The 18,813-nt window shown below is 38.3% G+C and overlaps 6 protein-coding genes and 15 long non-coding RNA genes across 21 annotated transcripts; 13 read left to right on the top strand and 8 right to left on the bottom strand.

Moving 5' to 3' along the window:
• Nucleotides 1-140: 140 nt before the first annotated feature.
• SPOM_SPNCRNA.960 lies at nt 141-1,534 on the top strand. The gene has a single exon (NR_151353.1). It is a non-coding gene; the product is annotated as a non-coding RNA (long non-coding RNA).
• On the bottom strand, nt 292-3,056 carry gid5. Its single transcript, NM_001019880.4, has one exon. The coding sequence runs from the start codon at nt 2,878-2,880 to the stop codon at nt 511-513; it is 2,370 nt and encodes a 789-aa protein (NP_594451.2). The 5' UTR covers nt 2,881-3,056; the 3' UTR covers nt 292-510.
• SPOM_SPNCRNA.3845 lies at nt 1,683-2,503 on the top strand. Its single transcript, NR_193208.1, has one exon. It is a non-coding gene; the product is annotated as a non-coding RNA (long non-coding RNA).
• Nucleotides 2,609-2,906, top strand: SPOM_SPNCRNA.3844. Its single transcript, NR_193207.1, has one exon. It is a non-coding gene; the product is annotated as a non-coding RNA (long non-coding RNA).
• A 98-nt stretch (nt 3,057-3,154) lies between the features above and the next one.
• Nucleotides 3,155-5,155, bottom strand: pcf2 (CAF assembly factor complex subunit B Pcf2). The gene is made up of 4 exons (NM_001019879.3): nt 4,999-5,155; nt 4,801-4,903; nt 4,517-4,759; nt 3,155-4,451 (listed from the first exon to the last, which is right to left on the bottom strand). The coding sequence occupies exons 1-4, from the start codon at nt 5,128-5,130 to the stop codon at nt 3,391-3,393; spliced, it is 1,539 nt and encodes a 512-aa protein (NP_594450.1). The 5' UTR covers nt 5,131-5,155; the 3' UTR covers nt 3,155-3,390.
• SPOM_SPNCRNA.3843 lies at nt 3,306-3,652 on the top strand. The gene has a single exon (NR_193206.1). It is a non-coding gene; the product is annotated as a non-coding RNA (long non-coding RNA).
• Nucleotides 4,340-5,561, top strand: SPOM_SPNCRNA.959. The gene has a single exon (NR_151351.1). It is a non-coding gene; the product is annotated as a non-coding RNA (long non-coding RNA).
• Nucleotides 5,562-5,776: 215 nt separating this feature from the next.
• SPOM_SPNCRNA.3842 lies at nt 5,777-6,451 on the bottom strand. Its single transcript, NR_193205.1, has one exon. It is a non-coding gene; the product is annotated as a non-coding RNA (long non-coding RNA).
• On the top strand, nt 5,821-7,834 carry mgs1 (DNA replication ATPase). The gene is made up of 5 exons (NM_001019878.4): nt 5,821-6,647; nt 6,691-6,721; nt 6,767-6,784; nt 6,829-7,603; nt 7,644-7,834. The coding sequence occupies exons 1-5, from the start codon at nt 6,056-6,058 to the stop codon at nt 7,740-7,742; spliced, it is 1,515 nt and encodes a 504-aa protein (NP_594449.2). The 5' UTR covers nt 5,821-6,055; the 3' UTR covers nt 7,743-7,834.
• SPOM_SPNCRNA.3841 lies at nt 7,093-7,560 on the bottom strand. Its single transcript, NR_193204.1, has one exon. It is a non-coding gene; the product is annotated as a non-coding RNA (long non-coding RNA).
• Nucleotides 7,781-11,232, bottom strand: SPOM_SPNCRNA.3840. Its single transcript, NR_193203.1, has one exon. It is a non-coding gene; the product is annotated as a non-coding RNA (long non-coding RNA).
• hrq1 (RecQ type DNA helicase Hrq1) lies at nt 7,815-11,356 on the top strand. The gene is made up of 2 exons (NM_001019877.3): nt 7,815-10,920; nt 11,096-11,356. The coding sequence occupies exons 1-2, from the start codon at nt 7,848-7,850 to the stop codon at nt 11,212-11,214; spliced, it is 3,192 nt and encodes a 1,063-aa protein (NP_594448.2). The 5' UTR covers nt 7,815-7,847; the 3' UTR covers nt 11,215-11,356.
• Nucleotides 11,357-11,370: 14 nt separating this feature from the next.
• Nucleotides 11,371-13,059, top strand: mrp51 (mitochondrial 37S ribosomal protein bS1m). The gene has a single exon (NM_001019876.3). It carries the CDS (start codon nt 11,433-11,435, stop codon nt 12,342-12,344), a length of 912 nt encoding a protein of 303 aa, NP_594447.2. The 5' UTR covers nt 11,371-11,432; the 3' UTR covers nt 12,345-13,059.
• On the bottom strand, nt 11,826-12,050 carry SPOM_SPNCRNA.3839. The gene has a single exon (NR_193202.1). It is a non-coding gene; the product is annotated as a non-coding RNA (long non-coding RNA).
• On the bottom strand, nt 12,483-12,863 carry SPOM_SPNCRNA.3838. Its single transcript, NR_193201.1, has one exon. It is a non-coding gene; the product is annotated as a non-coding RNA (long non-coding RNA).
• On the bottom strand, nt 12,985-18,381 carry bbc1 (SH3 domain-containing protein). Its single transcript, NM_001019875.3, has one exon. It carries the CDS (start codon nt 18,200-18,202, stop codon nt 13,367-13,369), a length of 4,836 nt encoding a protein of 1,611 aa, NP_594446.1. The 5' UTR covers nt 18,203-18,381; the 3' UTR covers nt 12,985-13,366.
• Nucleotides 13,106-13,552, top strand: SPOM_SPNCRNA.3837. The gene has a single exon (NR_193200.1). It is a non-coding gene; the product is annotated as a non-coding RNA (long non-coding RNA).
• SPOM_SPNCRNA.3836 lies at nt 13,704-14,101 on the top strand. The gene has a single exon (NR_193199.1). It is a non-coding gene; the product is annotated as a non-coding RNA (long non-coding RNA).
• Nucleotides 14,206-15,340, top strand: SPOM_SPNCRNA.3835. Its single transcript, NR_193198.1, has one exon. It is a non-coding gene; the product is annotated as a non-coding RNA (long non-coding RNA).
• On the top strand, nt 15,757-16,328 carry SPOM_SPNCRNA.3834. The gene has a single exon (NR_193197.1). It is a non-coding gene; the product is annotated as a non-coding RNA (long non-coding RNA).
• On the top strand, nt 16,530-16,882 carry SPOM_SPNCRNA.3833. Its single transcript, NR_193196.1, has one exon. It is a non-coding gene; the product is annotated as a non-coding RNA (long non-coding RNA).
• Nucleotides 18,382-18,813: the final 432 nt, after the last annotated feature.

Here is an 18,813-nt window from a genome sequence, read left to right as displayed (position 1 = left end):
TACATGCTTTCCACTTGAGCACACATTCTCTAGTATTACTCTTATTTTAACAAGTTATTATGTTATATTTATTTAAATAATTAGTTTGTGGGTTTTGTTTTTTAGTTCCGCCACTTTCTTCATATTCGATTAATTTCCTTTCGGCATTATATACCAACAAAAAAATTCCCAACATTCTGATAAATTTAGTAGAATACATGTAAATGAAATTGTTCTTGTCAAAGTACAACTTTCCTTAAAAAATTTTTACAATGTTAAATAGGTTTTTACACTATCCCGCATACATATAAGTTGAATGTTCATAATACTTATTTTATTCGTTTTGATAAATCATTAAATCTTTTTATATACGATCATTCTCAAAGTACTTCAATCCAACAACCTGTTAACTTCAGCTGCAAGAGTTGTGCACACATTTATACATACAGAAATACTAAATGCGAAAATGGCTCCGATTTGTTAGACTGTTCCAATCAAGTCGGCAAAGACAACGGAAAAGCGTAATAGAAATTAATCGGTTACATTGATGTACATCAAGGCATCTTTGACACGTTCCCTTACATCAGGAGATGAGTGATTTTGTAGCATCTGCAAACATTCTCCAAATCCGAGATTTTGTAAGATACTTGCTCTTTCCTTATCTTCCTGGCTTGGAGATGTACATTGTTTGGGCCATAGAATGTTAATACAGAGCCAAATTCCGGCCAACAGAATTTCGGAGTTTGGTTCATAAGTGTCCTCTTCATAAATATCGAAAGGAGGACGCATTTCCCTATCAAAATCATCTTCTTGCAAATCCATTTCACTGTCACTTTCCGGAGATGACACATTTGTGGACATTTGCTCGGGCTTGAGACGTTGTGCTTCTTGTAGCATAATTTCCTTCACCAATAGTAGTAGTTTGGTTTGCCTTAGGATAGAATCCCTAAGCTCACCATCGCTGGCAGCGATGTGCACCAAAATGTAAATACTGGGTTCAATTAGGATAGGATTTTTACTTTCTAATTTTTCAAGCAAAATTTTTGCTAACAACTCCATAGGAACCATTTTCAAAAGAAAATCCACGCTTTCTTCTTTCTGACATGTAAAATTTCGCAGCACTTGCAACATTTGCTCTTGGACCCCCAGATCTTCGTCATTGCAAAGTTCCACAAGCTTTGAAGCACCGATCTTTTTTAAAGGTTCAAGCTGGATCGTCTCATCATCACCAAATACAACATGCCGCAGAACCCACACGGTCTTCTTTCTTAGACTGCTATCTTTCGTACTAATATTTGATATCAAAGTATCAATGAAATTTGTAGTAAGGAATTTCTCTCTCAAAGGAGAAAACTTAAGTACCAAGTTACAAATGGCAGACGTAGCAGTCGATTTGACTCTAGTATCCGGGTCAGAAAGCAACTTTATTAATGGTTCGCTCACGTCTGCATCGGCAAGGCCCGTACGTAAAATGTAAACGCTTCTCGAGAGACTTAATAAGCATTCACAAGCAGCCTTTTTCACGCTGTTAGAATTGATTTTCAAAGCATTAATGATAACAGGCAAATATTTAGCATCAACTATTAGTTTTCTGTATTCATCTTTAGAAGTTGTTAATGCAGCAACGGCTAGCAAAACTGATTCTAAGATTAGGTTTTTTTGCTCCTTTTTGGTAGCAGGAAGATTAAAACAAACGCTGGATTGCAATTCATCGGATAAAAAATTAATTTCATTCTCTTCTTCTTTAGTTGCGTATTCTAGAAGATATTTGGCAGCATCAATAAAACCTGCATTTACAGCCGTCTTTTGCATAATTTCGTTTTCATTGATTATGATGGCGAGAATACGAGGAGCGATTTGTTTTGCTTCTCGAGATTCAAAAAATAAACGGATGAGAATGGGAGTTACTATCATTTGAATCTCCTTAGTTTGATTTTTAGAAAGGATGCCTGCCTTGTATAGGGTCACTAAACAAGAAATTGAGAGCAAGCGAATACAAGGATCAAACTGTCTAACGAGACAGAATAACTGAGTAATATATTCATCACCATTAGGCCCAAATATCTCTGATTTAAATAAGGCGACCTTATCCTTGTTTCCCTCAAAAACATTTTCAATTTCATCTAAATCCATATCGCGAGGCGAAACGTGACCATTTGATTCTAGCCGGGTTTTCTCTCTTTGTTTATAAGACTTCACATGCTGTTTTAAATAAGCATTCAAAGTACCCAGGGAGTTAGTAATTAAGATAGAGCAATCATTCCAAAATCTTCTTCTGGAATACAAGCGCAATTGGGTAGCTCTGTTAGTGATTTGAAATAAAGCAGAACAGAATCGTGGAGAGTCTCCAACTTTAGAGTTATAAAGGATAAGACGATGCAAAATCTTAGAAGATAAATTTGAGATACGCAACACATCAAGAGAAGGTTGTTCTTTCAAGGGTAAAGTATACAAGTCAAACATTTGATTAATTATAGAGTCCGAATGTAACTGAGTGACATATTCTGCTGCTTTGTCAAAACTCAGCATTGTGTTAAAAACTTTAAGGGTGATATTCAGCATTCCATATGGTGTACTATCCCTTTTCGAAATCATTTGCATAACGGAAAGAAGATCCTCGTGTCGTAAAAATTGAACGAAAGGGTCCTGGTCCTCACTCATCAAGGAGTTTAAAACAACAAAAACTTGATATTTTTCATTCATGGATAAATTTTCTAAGGAAAATAAATTAAGCAACAGCTTTGGAGCTCCATTGCGAATTGCATATTCTTTTCTGTCGGGTCTTCCAATTACCCAATTTTTGAAAGGAACGATATACCTCAACAACTCATGCTCATCCTTAAATATTTTAGGATTTTCTTTAAAAAACGAAGAATCCGTAGAGTCGTTAATGGCGACCATTCATGAACAAAACTTGAAGATATTTGCAAAAAATATGAGACTTCAGTAAATTTGGAAAACTAGCGTGAAAATGAGCTGATTAAATCTTTTTTTAATAAAAGTAGATTATTAGCAATTTAATCTATGCAATGAGTAATGTATAAGATGCAATTCCTATAGAATGGTGGTGATGTTATGTGTAAGAGGGTTCCTCAATACGTATTTTATACTTACAGAAAAGTTACATATTAGTTTTATAGTCTTAAGTAGACAAAAAGTACAAACGATTAGAAGTATTATTTGCTTTTTATATATTTATCTTAACAATTGTAATGAATTTAATTGTGCTTATATCTAAGCAAATTACCGAATGATTACATCCAAAGTAGAATGTACAGTTTTGCCTTCTTTTTTTTTTTTAAAAAAATAAAAGGTTCTTTAAAGTTACTAGTACAAAACAAGAAGTACGAGATTTTTACTCCAAAAATCAAAGCGTATTGTCGAAGTAGAACTTTTTTCATAAACATGAAATTATGGATAAACGGGGGTAGGTGCAATACGCTTCTTTGATACTTTTGAAGATTCAACTTTTCTGGGAATTAGTGTTGTAGTAGCTGGTCCCCCAGCCGTATTGTCTTGTGAATCATCAATACTAGAGGGTGAAGCTGATCGTTTCTCCGGCAAAGAAATTTTGTGTTGACTTTTGACACCCAATTCTCCAGGTTCAAAGGTAATTACAGAACAAAAACCATCTATAGAAGTCATTAACAAAACATTTCCATCATCATTCCAAGCTATGTCTGTAAGGTTAGAGTAATGTAAATTTACTGCACGATAAAATGGTTTGCAAGTTTGCGTATCATAAATATAAACAGCATCTTGACATGCCACAGCAAATACCATTCGATAAGGAAGATTAAAAGAGACAGAAGTAAAAGAGAAGTTAGAGAATGAGTTCAATTCATAATGAATTGGAGAAAAACGAACCGCAATAACTGGTTTTTTGAATCCATTAAGACAAGCTACTGGCTGTTTGGTTATACTCCCTCTTGTATAAATATAAGCAGTATAGGGAACTTCAAAGTTTGGTTGACCGTGCGGTCGAAGCCGACCAGCAGGCGTAACTAGTAGTAATCCGTCAGGGGAGAATGCTGGACGACGAAAAAAAGAAACAAGAGTTTCATTGCAGTACAAAGAGTAACTGATTTTTGAATTGAGAGAATTTGGAGGCTCTGTTCGCTCTAAGCTTCCATCTTTGACTATGTTTGCAGTTGATGAGAGAGCTTCGTGCTTAGATACGGGAGACTCATTATTATTAGAAGTTTCGATAGGTTCTGATATCCCCGATGATTCATCATTATTTAAGGGCTTCGTAACAGATATTAATTCGAATTTAGTTACATTATACTCAATACGACAGATGCGCGATTTTAAAACGAGTTGGAATTTTTTCGGATTCTTTTTTTCCTCTTGAATTTCGTATAAACATATAGAACGATCACTACTTTCCGAAACGATGTATTGATTCAAAGGATCCCAACATACCCCTTGAACGTAATGTGAATGGTCGAATTTTTGAGTAAGCAGTTGCCCTTCTTAGTCAGTAATTTTAATTTAAAAAAAAATATTGCCAATAACAACAACTGCCAATTCATACCTGTGTGAGCATCGTACAACCGAAGACTATTATCCATGGCGCCGGCAATAAGAAAATTACTGTCAACCGACCAGCATAAATCATATATTTCTGAACCCATCGACCTACAAACTATTTTGACCTTCCAATATTCTTTAGCTAGAGCCAACTCTTCCGCATCATCAGCCAAAGTTGTTATAGGAGTGTTAGTTGGAACCCATAACATAATAGTTCCTTCATCTCCGGCGGTAGCAAGAATATTTCCTATTTTAATGTGAGCATTGGAAAAAATTATTAGCGAATACCTTCTGGATTGAAACGAACGACGTTCACTGCTTGCGTGTGTCGACTTAACGTAGACAAATATTCGACTTTTGTGGATGATTCCGAAGTGATCAATTGCCATATCTGGATATTAGTATAATTGAAGGAATTTTCTTTCTTTTTTTTAAACTACAACAAACAATAGTTGAAGCAAAAATAGTTTTATGTCAAATCATTACCCTGATTTTACTGTCTCCTCCACATGTAGCAAATTTATTAAGACTGTTCTTTTGAAAATCAACTGAATAAATAGGTGTGTGATCATCATTAGCATCATAATGCCATCGTATCTGCAAAACCTCCGCTCTCATGTTCCTCTTCGTCGTTAGTGCTCTAGGATCGCTTCGCACAATTTTTCTAATAGTAATTTCGTGAGTACGGAACTAACGTGTATATTATTTAGAGTTCAAAGAGAATTTTTTATGAACTCTCTAATATTGTTGTTATTTCTATTATTTGTCAATTTGCTTTGGGTTCAATGTTCAAGCAGCATTAGTAGTTGGAGGAAAAATTTTGAATTATATGCTGAGTGCCCGTTATACTCTATTTTTTTTTATCTATTTAAAGCCCTTTAGTTTGCACAATAGTCTTCTTATTAGCCGTGCGATTACTATGTTTAGTGTTAGGTAAGTTTATAAGGTTCGATTTCTTATAAATATTATGGACTTTCACAGTTGAAATTGCATCCTTTCCCCTTGGTTTAAAAACAGAGTATTTCATATAATAGAGTACAAAATTTGAGGGTTTAAAACGCGTAGTTTACAAGTCTTGGATCAACATCATTTTGGTTTTTAGACATTTTATTATCTTCCATAGACTCATCATTTCTATTGTTTTTTTTTTAATATCTTATCATTTAGGCGGTGAAATTGCGTATAAAAACTGTCAACTATAATAACACATATGAATTTAAAATCTAACTTTTTCTTGTAAGTAATATTTTTAGCTTAAACAAATACTTTGATATTATTATAACCTCTTACTTCATCGTATAATTCCCTAACTACACGCGACGACTTGGTTCACGGTTTTGTACAATCGATGCCGTTCAGCTCTGTTATATTGCTGTTGAGAGTGTCATAAACAACAAGCAATTTTGATGATCAAAATTCCTTAAACGTTACTTTTTTTTGTAAACTTTCTTGCCAAAGGTCGCTCATTTGTATGTGTTATTGTTTCATTCCAGATTTATCTGTTTACCTTTCGTACCACATACTTTTATCTATGTAAATCAGAATGTCAGGACCAGATCATGTTCAATGTCCTGTTTGCGCGAAAACAGTTACGATGAATGACATTAATCCACACCTTGATTCACATTATTCGGACTCATCAGGCCCTTCGAAACCTGTTTCACCCTTTTTTAAAAAGGAACGCTATAAACATCATTTAGAAACAAATGTCTCATCTCACCAGAGCGCTACAAAATTTATAGAGCCTGAACCCAGCCCTACAAAGAAAACTAAACTTACAAGACGGGATACACGACCACTGGCGGAACGAGCAAGACCCAAATCACTAGATGAATATGTTGGTCAGGAAGAGCTGGTTGGTGAGCGAGGCATCATTCGTAATCTGATTGAACAAGATAGGTGCAATTCCATGATTTTATGGGGTAGTGCTGGAACTGGAAAGACTACGCTTGCTAGACTAATTGCCGTTACAACAAAATCAAGGTTCATAGAAATTTCTGCGACTTCGACGACTGTTGCTGATTGTCGTAAAATCTTTGAAGACTCACAAAATTATCTCACCTTGACAGGAAGAAAGACTATTATTTTCTTGGACGAAGTACATCGTTTCAACCGTGCGCAACAGGATATATTTTGTAAGTTTGATATTTTTTTATCTCTTCAATTAACCATGACTAGTGCCAATGGTTGAAAAGGGTCTAGTTACTCTGTAAGTGATGCATTCTAATATCACAAATGCTAACCTTTGAATTAGGATCGGCGCAACAACTGAGTATGTTTAAACACTAATGTTTTCCACCATGATTAACATTGTAGAAATCCTTCTTTCCGACTAAATTCTGCTCTCATTAGCAGATGCCCCGTTTTTGTGCTTAAGAAACTAACGCGTGATAATGTTAAGAAAATATTAAACCATGCTTGCTTACTGGAAAGTGAGCGACTAGGATCTTCTATGCCCAACGTTGAAACATCTATTATTGATTACATATCTGCTATTACAGACGGAGATGCTAGAATGGCCTTAAATGCTTTAGAAATGTCTATTGGAATGCTAAGACAAGGACCCCTGTCACTCGAAGATATTAAGGACAAGCTAGTCAGATCTTCTGCACTTTACGACAGAGTAGGTGATGTTCATTATGATACAATTTCTGCCTTCCATAAATCAGTAAGGGGTTCTGATGTCGATGCAACTTTATACTATCTGGGTAGAATGCTCGAGTCTGGAGAAGATCCACTGTATGTGGCACGAAGAATGGTTAGAATAGCAAGCGAAGACATTGGAATAGCAGATAATTCTATGCTACCTCTAGCATCCAGTACATTTACTGCTGTTCAACAAGTTGGCATGCCTGAAGCCGATGTAATTCTAGCTCATTGCGCCGTCGCCTTAGCATTAGCTCCAAAATCAGTTGACGTTTACAGATCATATAATGCTGTAAAAAGTTTTTTGTCTTCTCATCCCGATGCTGGCAGGGCTGAAATTCCCATGCATATTCGAAATGCTCCTACAAATTTGATGAAGCAATTAGGATACCATAAAGGATATAAATACAATCCGGATTATAAAGACGGATTAGTAATGCAAGAGGTAATAAAAAATATTCTTTTCAATTTGTTAACCTACTCAGTATTTACCCGATTCTATCAAGGGAACAAAGTTTTATAAGCTACCTATAGAGTTAAAAGAGGATGAAGAAATTAAAAATTTAAAAACTGATACTAAATAATTATATAAGTGATCCTTCACTAATTGTTCATTTACCACGTTATAATGGAAATCATTGTATTTCAATACCTTTGCACTTAGCCCATACTTTAATGGTGAAGGGGTAATGTCTCAAACTCCTATTAAAAAGGAAGAATCTAATGATCAGGATGATAAATTTGAATTTAAAAAATATATTAATGAAGGGAAGCTCCCTCTGAAAGCAGATAATCCCAAAAAAAAACCACAACTTGGAACTATTCAAGCTAATCAGCCTATTCCATCCATATTTGACAATCTTTTTAATTTATTCAAGGTAATTAATACTACATACACTTTTCTTTATTTGAGAAATTCTCTTACAATCACTTTTCCCCTTCTCAATTCGAGTGTTAAGCAAAGTTTGAAAAAGGAGTTGACAATCGGCGATTTATCTCAGCTAAGAGAAATATGTCCTCAAATAATTGAATTAAATTATAAATCACTTGCTAGCCTTGCATTAGAAATCAATAAAAATGTTTACACTGATCTAAACCCTGAGTTGTACACTGGTTCAACGGTCTCACAGAGTTCTGAATATGTTTTGGTTATTGAGCTTTTAGAAACGCAAGAGAGAAGTTCCAAACGAAGGAGACGTGAAGGCCCAACAATGAAGGCTAATATCCAGAGGCAAAAGCTGGATTTTAATAATTTGAAGAAAGCCATAGAGTTACGAAACCAAAAGTTCCTTCAAGGGATTAAAGAATATATAAAAAAATGTCAATTGACAGAACTTGACCCAACGCAACAGCTATTAACTCAATCCCGGAAAAACCAGCCGGTTCCTCCTGATTCACCGAGTATTCCTAATGATTCAATAGAAAACTGCAATTTAAATACTAAAGCGTGCTCAATTGAAGAACTTTTAAATGAAATAGCTTCTGAATCTTCTTACGAAGGGCAAATAGTCCAAGAAGCTTTACATACTTATCCTGCTGTTGAAGCACAATATGGAGCGTTGTCTCGACCTTTGTCTCAAGAGCTTATAAATGCTCTTTATACATCTAGAAACATCGAAAAGACATACAAACATCAGGCAGACGCTATCAACCACCTTTGGAACGGATTTCATGTTATAGTGTCAACTTCTACATCTAGTGGAAAGTCTTTGATTTACCAAATTCCAATTTTACAAAGTTTGTTAGAAGATAATCAATCTACGGCATTTTTTGTATTCCCTACTAAATCTTTAGCCCAAGATCAGAAGAAGTCGTTAATCGATATACTTAGCTATATGCCGACGCTTAAGAATATTCGAGTGGACACCTTCGATGGGGATACACCACTTGAGTCTAGAGAAAGTATTATTAGATCTGCAAATATAATCTTTACGAATCCGGATATGTTACATCAAACGATTCTTCCCAATGCTAATCGTTGGTATTATTTCTTTAAAAACCTGAAACTTTTCGTCCTGGATGAAGCTCATGTGTACAATGGAATATTTGGCGTTCACGTTGCTTTTGTTCTAAGAAGGATGCGCCGTATTGCTGAGTACTTTGGAAATAGTCAATATCGATTTGTATCATGCTCGGCTACTATTGAGGATCCTTTACAACATATGAAAAAAATTTTTGGAGTAGATAATATAAAACTAATTAACTATACTTCTTCTCCTTCTGGTTCAAAAAAATTTGTAATGTGGAATCCACCTTATGTCGACCCCAAGCATCCTGATGATGGAAAGAAAAGCGCAATCTCTGAAGCCTCGAAACTGCTTATTAAATTTGCCGAAAAGCGGGTGCGTACAATTGTTTTCTGTCGTGTTCGAAAAACCTGTGAGTCGTTAATGAGACTAGTGAGGCAGGAATTAAAAACCAAACAAAAAGGAGATCTTTTATCTAAGATTCAATCGTATAGGGCTGGGTATACGGTTCAGGAACGCAGGAAGATAGAGAGTGAAATGTTTAACGGGAAATTATATGGGATTATTGCGACGAATGCTTTAGAGCTAGGTATTGATATAGGATCACTGGATGCCGTTATAACCATAGGATTTCCATATTCTTTGTCTAACTTGCGCCAGCAATTTGGTCGTGCTGGTAGAAGGAATAAGTCTTCCTTAGCAGTATATATAGTTGAGACATTTCCCGTTGATCAGTTTTATTTAAAGCATCCTATTTTGATTCACACTCAACCAAATGCTGAACTCACTTTAGACTTGACAAATGAGGTATTACTAGCGAGTCATCTTCAGTGTGCTGCATATGAGCTTCCCATTAACATAAGGAGCGACGAAAAGTTTTTTGGAAATCAAATTCAAGACATTTGCGAAGCAAATTTAGAAATGGTTGAAGAGAGTTATCGGCCTCATCCAAAATATCTTCCTTTTCCTGCCTCGCAGGTACGGATACGAAGCGTTAGTGAAGACATGTTTACTCTCGTCGATGTCACAAATGATAAGAATGTTATTCTAGAACTCCTCGAACCTTTTCGTGTTGCATTAACTGCTTACGAAGGTGCAGTTTATGTTTATCAAGGAAAAACGTTTATCATTAGGCTCCTAAATATTAACAAGAGAATTATTACTGCTCATCAAGTTGATGTTGAATGGTCAACATTGCAAAGAGATTTCACAGATGTTGATCCTGTTCGCAGCTTAATGAAGAAGACTATGCATGGAAGTACAAACATTTATTTTGGGGCTGTTAAAGCAACATTACATGTATTTGGGTATTTCAAAGTTAACAAGCAGAAAGATATTCTGGACGTGGTAGATATTACCGATCATCCTGTTGAAATTGATAGTCGAGGTTTCTGGATAGATGTACCTTGGCATATCATTGAGGTTTTGTCATTAAAAAAAATAAATGGAGCCGCTAGTATACATGCTGCCCAACATGCTTTACTTTCGTTGATGCCAATTTTTATTAGTAACAGCGGTAACGATATTCGAACAGAATGTAAAGCGGGTGAAAAGGAGTATAAAGAGGCTAAAAGCGAGCGAAGACGTCCTTCCCGACTCATTTTCTATGATAATTGTGGTGATTCATCTGGTGCTGGTTTATGCAACAAGGCATATGAACATACTGATGAATTAATTACAATGGCCATTGAGCGAATTGAGAGTTGCGATTGCAAAGTTCGTGAAGGTTGTCCCGGATGTATTACGAGTTCAAAATTTGAAGGCGGAGTTTGCTCTGGAGAAGTACTTGACAAGGGTAAGTATAGATATACTTTGCATTTTTTGTTGGACGGTGAAGCAATCCCGTATAGATTGGTCGCTTAGTAGTTTGTAAGATAACACTCTCATTTTTTTTATGATCAAATGAAAAGGGATTGCTTGCAAACTTAAATAGATTATTCACATTACTTCTACTAACATATTTCTTTCAGTTGGCGCTTTAATCTTATTGAAAATGCTACTGTGTCAACATGTAAATTTAGATATATATGCTGATGGACCAGAGATTGATTCATATCACGCTTTGCGAACTTTAATACCTTCTTGTTAATAATTGAATTTATTTTTTTTATTTTGTTTATATTAGACTAAATTATTAGTTAGTACTACTAATATTGCGTTGTGCTTTTTGATTTTACATTTAAACCCTACCCTAACTTACCGGAGTCAATGTTAGATACTGACAGCGCTCAGTGCTTACTACCGTACAGCCACCGTTCTCCTCATAGAAGCCAAGTCCCAATATAAATCTTGAATTTTTGTAAAAATATGAGTTTTGCACAAATTCTCCGTGGCTCGAGGGCAATGGCTTCTCCAAAATGTCTTCCAGAATCCAATTATTCAACATCACACCTTCGGTTTCCTCGATTGCAATCCATAACTTCAAAAAAAAATAGTAGAGCTCGTGGTGATTGGGGACTGAAAAGGACTCTTCCAAAAATAAAGACAAGATACATATGTGTGCGGCAGCAAGATTCCTTATACAAGCAAGCAGATTTTCAATCAAGCGCTAAATTTGTTCGTCTAGTTCGCAATTGGTTTGATGCTGGATTTGTACGAGATCCTTCTGAAGTTGCTTTGTTGCAAGAATTATTGAAAGAAACGGGGTTGAAAGATACGCGTGACATAAATAAGGTATTTTCTCCTTCTAAACAATCCGACGAAAATGATAACTTTCGCCGTTACGGAGTTTCTGGCGGTATTCAATACAGTAATGTTCCTTTAATTAATTCTCGAGTAACACCTAATTGTGAATCAAATTGTTCCAATATTCGACGTCGACTTACGGCCCATATAATTAGTTCAGATGCCTCTACTGCATACTACGGTTTAGGGGGCTTGATTCTGAGGCTACCTCGAACAGTTGTCTTTAATAGAAATCGGTCATCTCCCCTCTTTTCCCAGGAACAGCGCATTTCTTATACAGTCTATAAAAATGGTCGACTCCGACTAGTTCCCTTTTCCGGTCCCGAGTTAGAAACACATCTTGCCTATCCCTCGGAAGACTCGGAGGTTGAATCGTTTTTTAACAGAGATATTCAATTGGTAGCCAAAAGAGATTCATCTCTCGATGCTCCCGTATCCTATCAACGGGGTATTATGAAATTTTTTATGGCTCCCTCTCAAACCTCAAATAATGAAGCTAATTCCTCAGAGAAAGATAACCTCTCTAATTCGTAGAGGACTTTATGATCATGTGCATTTATGCTATCTCCTTATGGTTTACTCGATTTTAAGTTGCATTTAACAACCTATCATTTTTATTATTAAGAAGGTTCGTTTAAGTCTCCTATATTCTGTTGTTATCCCACAGTACAATCTACCACTAGCAATAATCTTAACGACATACGATTCTCCTTTAAAAAATCTTTCAATCTATTTATTCTTACTTCTCTTTGTGTGGCATCAAATTCTTGTACCAATAATGGGTCTATTGCTTCAAATGACTCTTACACTTTCCATTTGTTTCCCTATTTACTAGTTTACCCTAAACTGCGTTTTGCACTTGACGGTTGTTCATTTTGGTGAACAGTCATAACACTTGAACTGAATGTGTTTTCTAAGAAGTTTGTTTGGTTTGCAATGTTACATCCTTGTTCTCTGGGTGTTAGTGAAAGTCACTCTCGTTAATCTTGACTAGGTATATATTTCAGTTAACCGTTATTTTCGGTTTCACCTCGAAATAAATGTTTTTTGTTGATTATATAAGCGCAAGCGTTTGAAAAAAGAGTTAGAATTTTGTAAAGGATTTTTTTTTTCCGAAATTGTCTTTAAGTACAGTTCAATAACTTACAAAATCTTATCCTTTTACCATACATTGTTAATTGTGCATTTCAACTGTTTAATTAGATATAACTGATTATTAGCATATACTATAAAAATGACTGTAGATGTGTATATATATTTCAAAAGTTGAATCACATAGCCCAATCTTTGGTATATATGTGAATATAATTCAGCAAACAACTTCCACGAGATATAAGTCTTCTAAAAACATAGGGCGTGTCGTCAAAAAATGATATAAATAATCCCAATCGTCAAAGATATATCAGTGAAAGAATATACTGACAGACGATCATTAAGGACTATTCAAATCTGCTTCGCAATTGAACAATTTAAAAAAATGAGTGCTGCTCTTTAGGAAGTTTGAGTTATTTGTGATAAAATGATAAGAACTTAAAACCATAGTAAAATAATTACCATTAATTCCAACCAAGCCAAGATCGACGCATTACACGCCACACAGTAACTTCTCCACTCTTTAAATCACCGAATTTGTAGCTTGCAACTGAAACCTTCTTGGACTCTCTGCCTTGTTCCAACACCCTAATCTTCAGTTTCGAAACATCCCACTCTGATATGATACCATAATGCATGGGCTTACCAACTTCAAGAGAGTATTTTGAACGAAGAGTACCTTTTTGTCCACTAAATTTAGCCTTATCAAATGTAACTATATCACCTGGGCGAATCTCACCAATTTGTTGCACAGTAACATTTCCAACATTCTTGTAAATCACACCTCCAAAAGTCTGTTTGTTTATAGGTTCGAGATTATGCGCCAGTATCGACATAACGGAATTAACAAAAGTGAATGCAGAACCATCACCAACCATGCTACCTTGGTAAGCTCGGGCTTTTTTCAAAATTGTAGAGCCATAACAAGCATATTCCTCATCTAATCTAGCTTTTGAAGGCTGTGCTGGTGGAGCTAGTTGAAGTTGAGATAATTGTGTAATATTTTGGTTATGTGGGTTGAATGTAGCTGTCAAGACTGTTTGGCTGTAGTCAGGGAACAGTATGTGTACAGACTTGTATTTTTTATCTTGCCCTGTAATTCCTTCTTTTATCATATATAGAACAGAGTCATTCATCTGCACTACGGATTTAGGAACAGCAGTAGAATTCAGCCACCATTTCTCAGAAGCGCAAGGCTCAACCGGCTTTGCAGAAAAGCTTTCGTTAAAAGGTCCAGTAGTAGAGACAATAGAAGGTTTCTTACTAGCTCTACTCGAAGAGCGCGAAAGATGTCGATGAAGAGATTTACGACTGTCTTGATGCGCTAATGACGTACGAGTAGAAGATGAATCAGCATGTCCTTCATTGTGATGATGATGGTGTTCTCCAGACTTTGAAGACTTACGACTGCTTGTCGATGTTTCATGCCTTTCAGCTTTAGATTTCGACCTTGAAACTGAAGTACGTGCTGGAGCAGCAGAAGCCATAGAAGAAGAAGTTGGAGAAGGTGAGGCATTCGAGTGTGGCGACGGAACCGAAGATCTTGGTGTCGAAACTGAAGGGGCTTCAGAAGAAGGTGCAGGTACTGGAGGAGCCTTTGCAGTAGGAACTGGTACTGGTGGAAGCCCAGCGGAAGGTGTCGGCACCGGTGGAGCTGTAGATGGTGGGGGGACTGGAGGAACACCCACAGAAGGCTTTGGTACCGGTGGAGCTTCACTTGGTGGAGGCACCGGTGGGACACCCGCAGCAGGCTTTGGTACTGGTGGAATTCCAGAAGAAGGTGCTGGCACTGGTGGAGCTGCAACTGAAGGCTTTGGAACTGGTGGAGCTCCTGAAGGCGCTGGCACTGGTGGAGCTGCAACTGAAGGCTTTGGAACTGGTGGAGCTCCCGAAGGTACTGGCACTGGTGGAGCTGCAACTGAAGGCTTTGGAACTGGTGGAGCTCCTGAAGGCGCTGGCACCGGTGGAACTGCAACTGAAGGCTTTGGTACCGGTGGGGCTGCGACCGAAGGCTTTGGCACTGGTGGAATTCCAGAAGGTGCTGGCACCGGTGGAGCTCCAGACGGAGCTGGAATTGATGGAATTTCAGATGAAGGTGCTGGTACTGGTGGTGGTGCTGATGGAGCTCCAGAAGAAGATTTCGGTACTGGTGGAGTACTAGTGGGTATGGGTACAGGAGGGGCAGTAGAAGGTACTGGGATTGGTGGAGCATCAGCTGAAGGCAATGGCACCGGAGGTGCTTTAGACGAAAGTTTAGGAACTGGAGGTACCCTGGCTAGCGGAGCAGCAGGTGAAGTTGATACTGGTTTCGACAAAGGCGCCGAGGGTGGATGATCCTTTGGAGGTTCAGAAGTCGGCGAAGATAGTATATTGCTTACTGGTAAAGGTGGAGGAATAGAGGGAGGAGCAGCAGGCCTTGGTCCAGAAGCTTTGCGTCCATCGTTTGATGGACGTGTCAACTTGGTGGGTAATCTCATATTTGAGCCTAATTGAGTAATTTCTTGAGTTAACCCTGTACTAGATTGATGTGTTGCTGAGGCATCAGCAACAGGAGAAGCTTTGCTTTCGGTAACATCTTGCTTCAAAGGTGGAGTAGCAACATTTGATATGGTAGGATGACCTTGAAAAGTAGCAGTACTAGGAGTTGGAGCATGTATTACCGTAGCATTAAAACTTTCTTCCTCATAAGAAGGTTGAGGTTCGGGAGCAGGAGATTCAAGATAGCTATGAGGTTCGTAAAAATCCACATTTAAACTATTAAAATCCGCTGGAGGAGGAGATGGTAAAGGATGACCGATAGAAGAGCTAGGCGAGGCCATTTCGTCGGGTAAAGCGGGGCGACCACCAGAAGTTACAATAGAAACAGGAACAACATTTCGAAGTTGGGAACCAGTTGAAGGTCTGGACTGGTGACCACGAACACGATTTGACTTTTTTGGGAACATAAATTCATTATCTCCAAATTCGCCAGAGGGCGTCTTTGGCAAAGGAGGTGGGCTAAATATACGTGGAACTGCTGGTAAATCATCTAAATCATCATGTGCAAGACTGGCTAAAGTGTCGACTTTACCAAACCGTAAGCCAGGCGGAGGAAGAGCACGCGCACTGGTGGAAGGGTCAACTTCATTCTGCTTATCCTCGTCAATACTGTCCTCAGTGACCTCAGAAATGCGACTGGGAAGTTTGCGCTCTATGGGTTCAAACGACTTGGAGGTAAAATCGGGCGAATGCCAGGTGCGAGGAGGCGTAATTGGTGAGTTAGCAGCCGATTCTACATCAGCTGTAGCACCGGCACCAGCTTCTTTCGGGGGATCAATTCCATCAATTACTTTACGAACAGCACGAGCAGGATCCAGCAAAGAAGTTGGGGAAGGAGTTACCACTGAAGAGCTATCTTGTGGAGCCATGAGACGAGTGACTTGTGGAGCAGAAGGCTTTTGGGGTACCGCTTCGTGTGCTTCATTAGAGGCAAGTGTTTCCTTATCAAAGTTAGTAATAATTGGAGGAGGAGAAAGCACTTTTTGCTTCTCCGGAGAAGGAGTTTTATGAACTTGCTGTTCGGAAGTTTCCTGAGTTTCTGGGATTACTGGTCCCTTAGTCTCTTCCTCATTATTGGGACCCTCAGCAACAATAGCTTTATCTGCATCGTTGGAAGGCTCAGTGACCTTTATTGGTTGGTCGGCAGACATAAGGCCTGGTAAAGGCATTATATTCCGGGGGGTATCAGGAGTATCACGGTATTCTGCTGGTTGGTTTTGAGAAGGTTCGGAAGGAAGTGGACGCTCCTCCTCCTTCGGTGACGGAGCCTGCTGAGCATTCGATTGTTCAGTAGGTTGAGTAGAAGTGGAAGAAGAGTCTTTTGGTGGAGAAGAGTCATTAGTGGTGCTCTTTGCTTCCTCGGAGGATTTGGCAGGAGTTCTCCTCAAAGTGTTTTTCCGTCCAATAGGTGCAGCTAGACCAGGCAATCCAAAAACATGCATACCAATACCTCCACTCATTTTTGCCATTCGTTCGCGTAGGGCAATTCGTTTAGCTTCTTCGGGATCAATTTGTTCTTCCTCCTGCTCTTGTTCTTGTTCTTCCTCTACATCTTTATTCTCATCATCCTTTTCCGATGGTTCATCCTGGTCTTCAGGTTCAGATTCGGGTTCGTGAGTGCTATAGGGACTGTGCATCTCATCTGACTCAGCATCGTCATATTCATCTTCCTCCTGCTCACTGATTTCGCCCTGTGATTTACCGGGCTTTTGAGGATCCAAGTTAAGGCGCTGAGAAAAGGCTCGATTCAAATCAGTAAGGGGTTTAGCGGGCTTTGAGCTTGAAGCTGGCTCATCGGAATTCGCAGTATTGGAAACAACAAAAGGATCGTCATCCTTTGCAACTCGCTGGCTCTTTGATAATTCTTCTGCCTGTGAGTCCGCAGACGGAGATTGATGGGAGGACTCAGTAGCCATGGTGGAAGAAGCTGCGGGATGAGTGCGTTCCAAAACGGTTATTGCGGATGCAGATGCGTTATCAAGATACCTTAAAGAGTGTTGGGTAGTTGCGATGTTTGGTAAATCAGTTGGGCACTGTGAATGAGTACAATCGACAAGAAAAACTGAATTTGGGTTAGAGGGGATGACGGTAGACGTGTTGGTGGAAGTAGTAATGTGGGTAGTGGTGGTGTTGGTTACAGCAGCACCGGTAGCAGCATCCTCACCACCAGTAATAGTGTGAGTAGCGGTAAGTGGTAGCGAGTCGTTCTCAGTGGAGCAAGATGGCGTCTCTTCAGATATGGTATATGGAGCTGAGAATGTATGCAATTTTTCCACATTTTTTAAAGAATGTGGACGCGAGTTGCTGTCGTTACCGAATGGCGCACTCAATGTATCCACATCAACTATCTTCGTAAGTGCTTCACTTGTACTGTCAATAAAGTCATTAGCTGAAAGATATGATTCTGTATCGGCACCAAGATGCTCTGTATTGTTGGAAATCGACTTGATGCTACGTGTAATAGAAGGAGCATAACCTAAGGAAGAGTTGCGAGAATGAACAGCACTAGTTGGCGTAGGTTGATGAAGAGCCATTTCGCTAGCACGTTCTACAAACACAGCATCCTCTGCTGGCTCGGTAAAGTCCTTTGGAAAGGAGCCAATTTTCCTGTTACCGTCCGAGTCCACATATGTTCCGGTATACCAGTCGCCGTCCAGATTACTGACGACGTCGATAACTTGGCCTGGATCAAATTCCAAGTCATCGGAGAAGCTGCTTCTATAAGGATAGAGTGCAACCACTCTTGTGGGAAACGAGCTCATCGTGGAGCCTGCGATCCGCTAATACTTTTTTTAAGTACAAAGAGAGATCAGATAAACAATGAACCAGTATAAAAAGAATGGTACCATTCAATATACAATACACTGATTCTTTTTTCCTAAAACACAGATATACAAAAAGCCAAAAAAAGAGAAAACAAGATACCAAAGATGAAGGCTCCGCCGATTTATTTTACCACTAAAAATATATACAAATGATAGCGAAGCTGAACGTCATCGTTAATCTCTTCTATTAGGATATCTAAGCCAGTACACTGTCATTTTGGTTCCTAAAGGGCACGCGATTTGTGCAGACAAAGAAGTTTGGTCAATCTTAACAGCAATAAACACCCAAATGATAATATCGCACGTGAAGAAGCGACTGACTACATGTGAGACGATTTTCAATGAATGAACATTGTGGGGAAAGGATCTGGGGAATTCCCTTCCAATCGTAACATCTTGTTGACAGTGATTCGTTCGACTAGCCAAAGGTAGCGTAATGCACTGTAAGATTATTGGGTATTATTTTGCTTATCAATGTTGATTGGTTTTTGTTATTTAACGTTATAATAATATTTACGCAATTGGATCTGGTTTCCTATTTTACATAA

The sequence above is a fragment of the Schizosaccharomyces pombe genome (assembly GCF_000002945.2).
Source record: "Schizosaccharomyces pombe strain 972h- genome assembly, chromosome: I".
NCBI classification, from domain to species: Eukaryota; Fungi; Ascomycota; class Schizosaccharomycetes; order Schizosaccharomycetales; family Schizosaccharomycetaceae; genus Schizosaccharomyces; species Schizosaccharomyces pombe.
Note: the sequence above shows the minus strand (reverse complement) of the source record. Positions and strands in the feature narration are given on the sequence as shown.

Coding starts and splice junctions, on each gene's coding strand:
- gid5 (NM_001019880.4), bottom strand. CDS start 2,880: ATGGTCGCCATTAACGACTCTACGGATTCTTCGTTTTTTAAAGAAAAT.
- pcf2 (NM_001019879.3), bottom strand. CDS start 5,130: ATGAGAGCGGAGGTTTTGCAGATACGATGGCATTATGATGCTAATGAT. Junction 4,904..4,998: donor GAGGAGACAGTAAAATCAGG/GTAATGATTTGA, acceptor ACTAATATCCAG/ATATGGCAATTGATCACTTC. Junction 4,760..4,800: donor CGTTCGTTTCAATCCAGAAG/GTATTCGCTAAT, acceptor ACATTAAAATAG/GAAATATTCTTGCTACCGCC.
- mgs1 (NM_001019878.4), top strand. CDS start 6,056: ATGTCAGGACCAGATCATGTTCAATGTCCTGTTTGCGCGAAAACAGTT. Junction 6,648..6,690: donor TGCGCAACAGGATATATTTT/GTAAGTTTGATA, acceptor AACCATGACTAG/TGCCAATGGTTGAAAAGGGT. Junction 7,604..7,643: donor ACGGATTAGTAATGCAAGAG/GTAATAAAAAAT, acceptor TAACCTACTCAG/TATTTACCCGATTCTATCAA.
- hrq1 (NM_001019877.3), top strand. CDS start 7,848: ATGTCTCAAACTCCTATTAAAAAGGAAGAATCTAATGATCAGGATGAT. Junction 10,921..11,095: donor TGGAGAAGTACTTGACAAGG/GTAAGTATAGAT, acceptor TATTTCTTTCAG/TTGGCGCTTTAATCTTATTG.
- mrp51 (NM_001019876.3), top strand. CDS start 11,433: ATGAGTTTTGCACAAATTCTCCGTGGCTCGAGGGCAATGGCTTCTCCA.
- bbc1 (NM_001019875.3), bottom strand. CDS start 18,202: ATGAGCTCGTTTCCCACAAGAGTGGTTGCACTCTATCCTTATAGAAGC.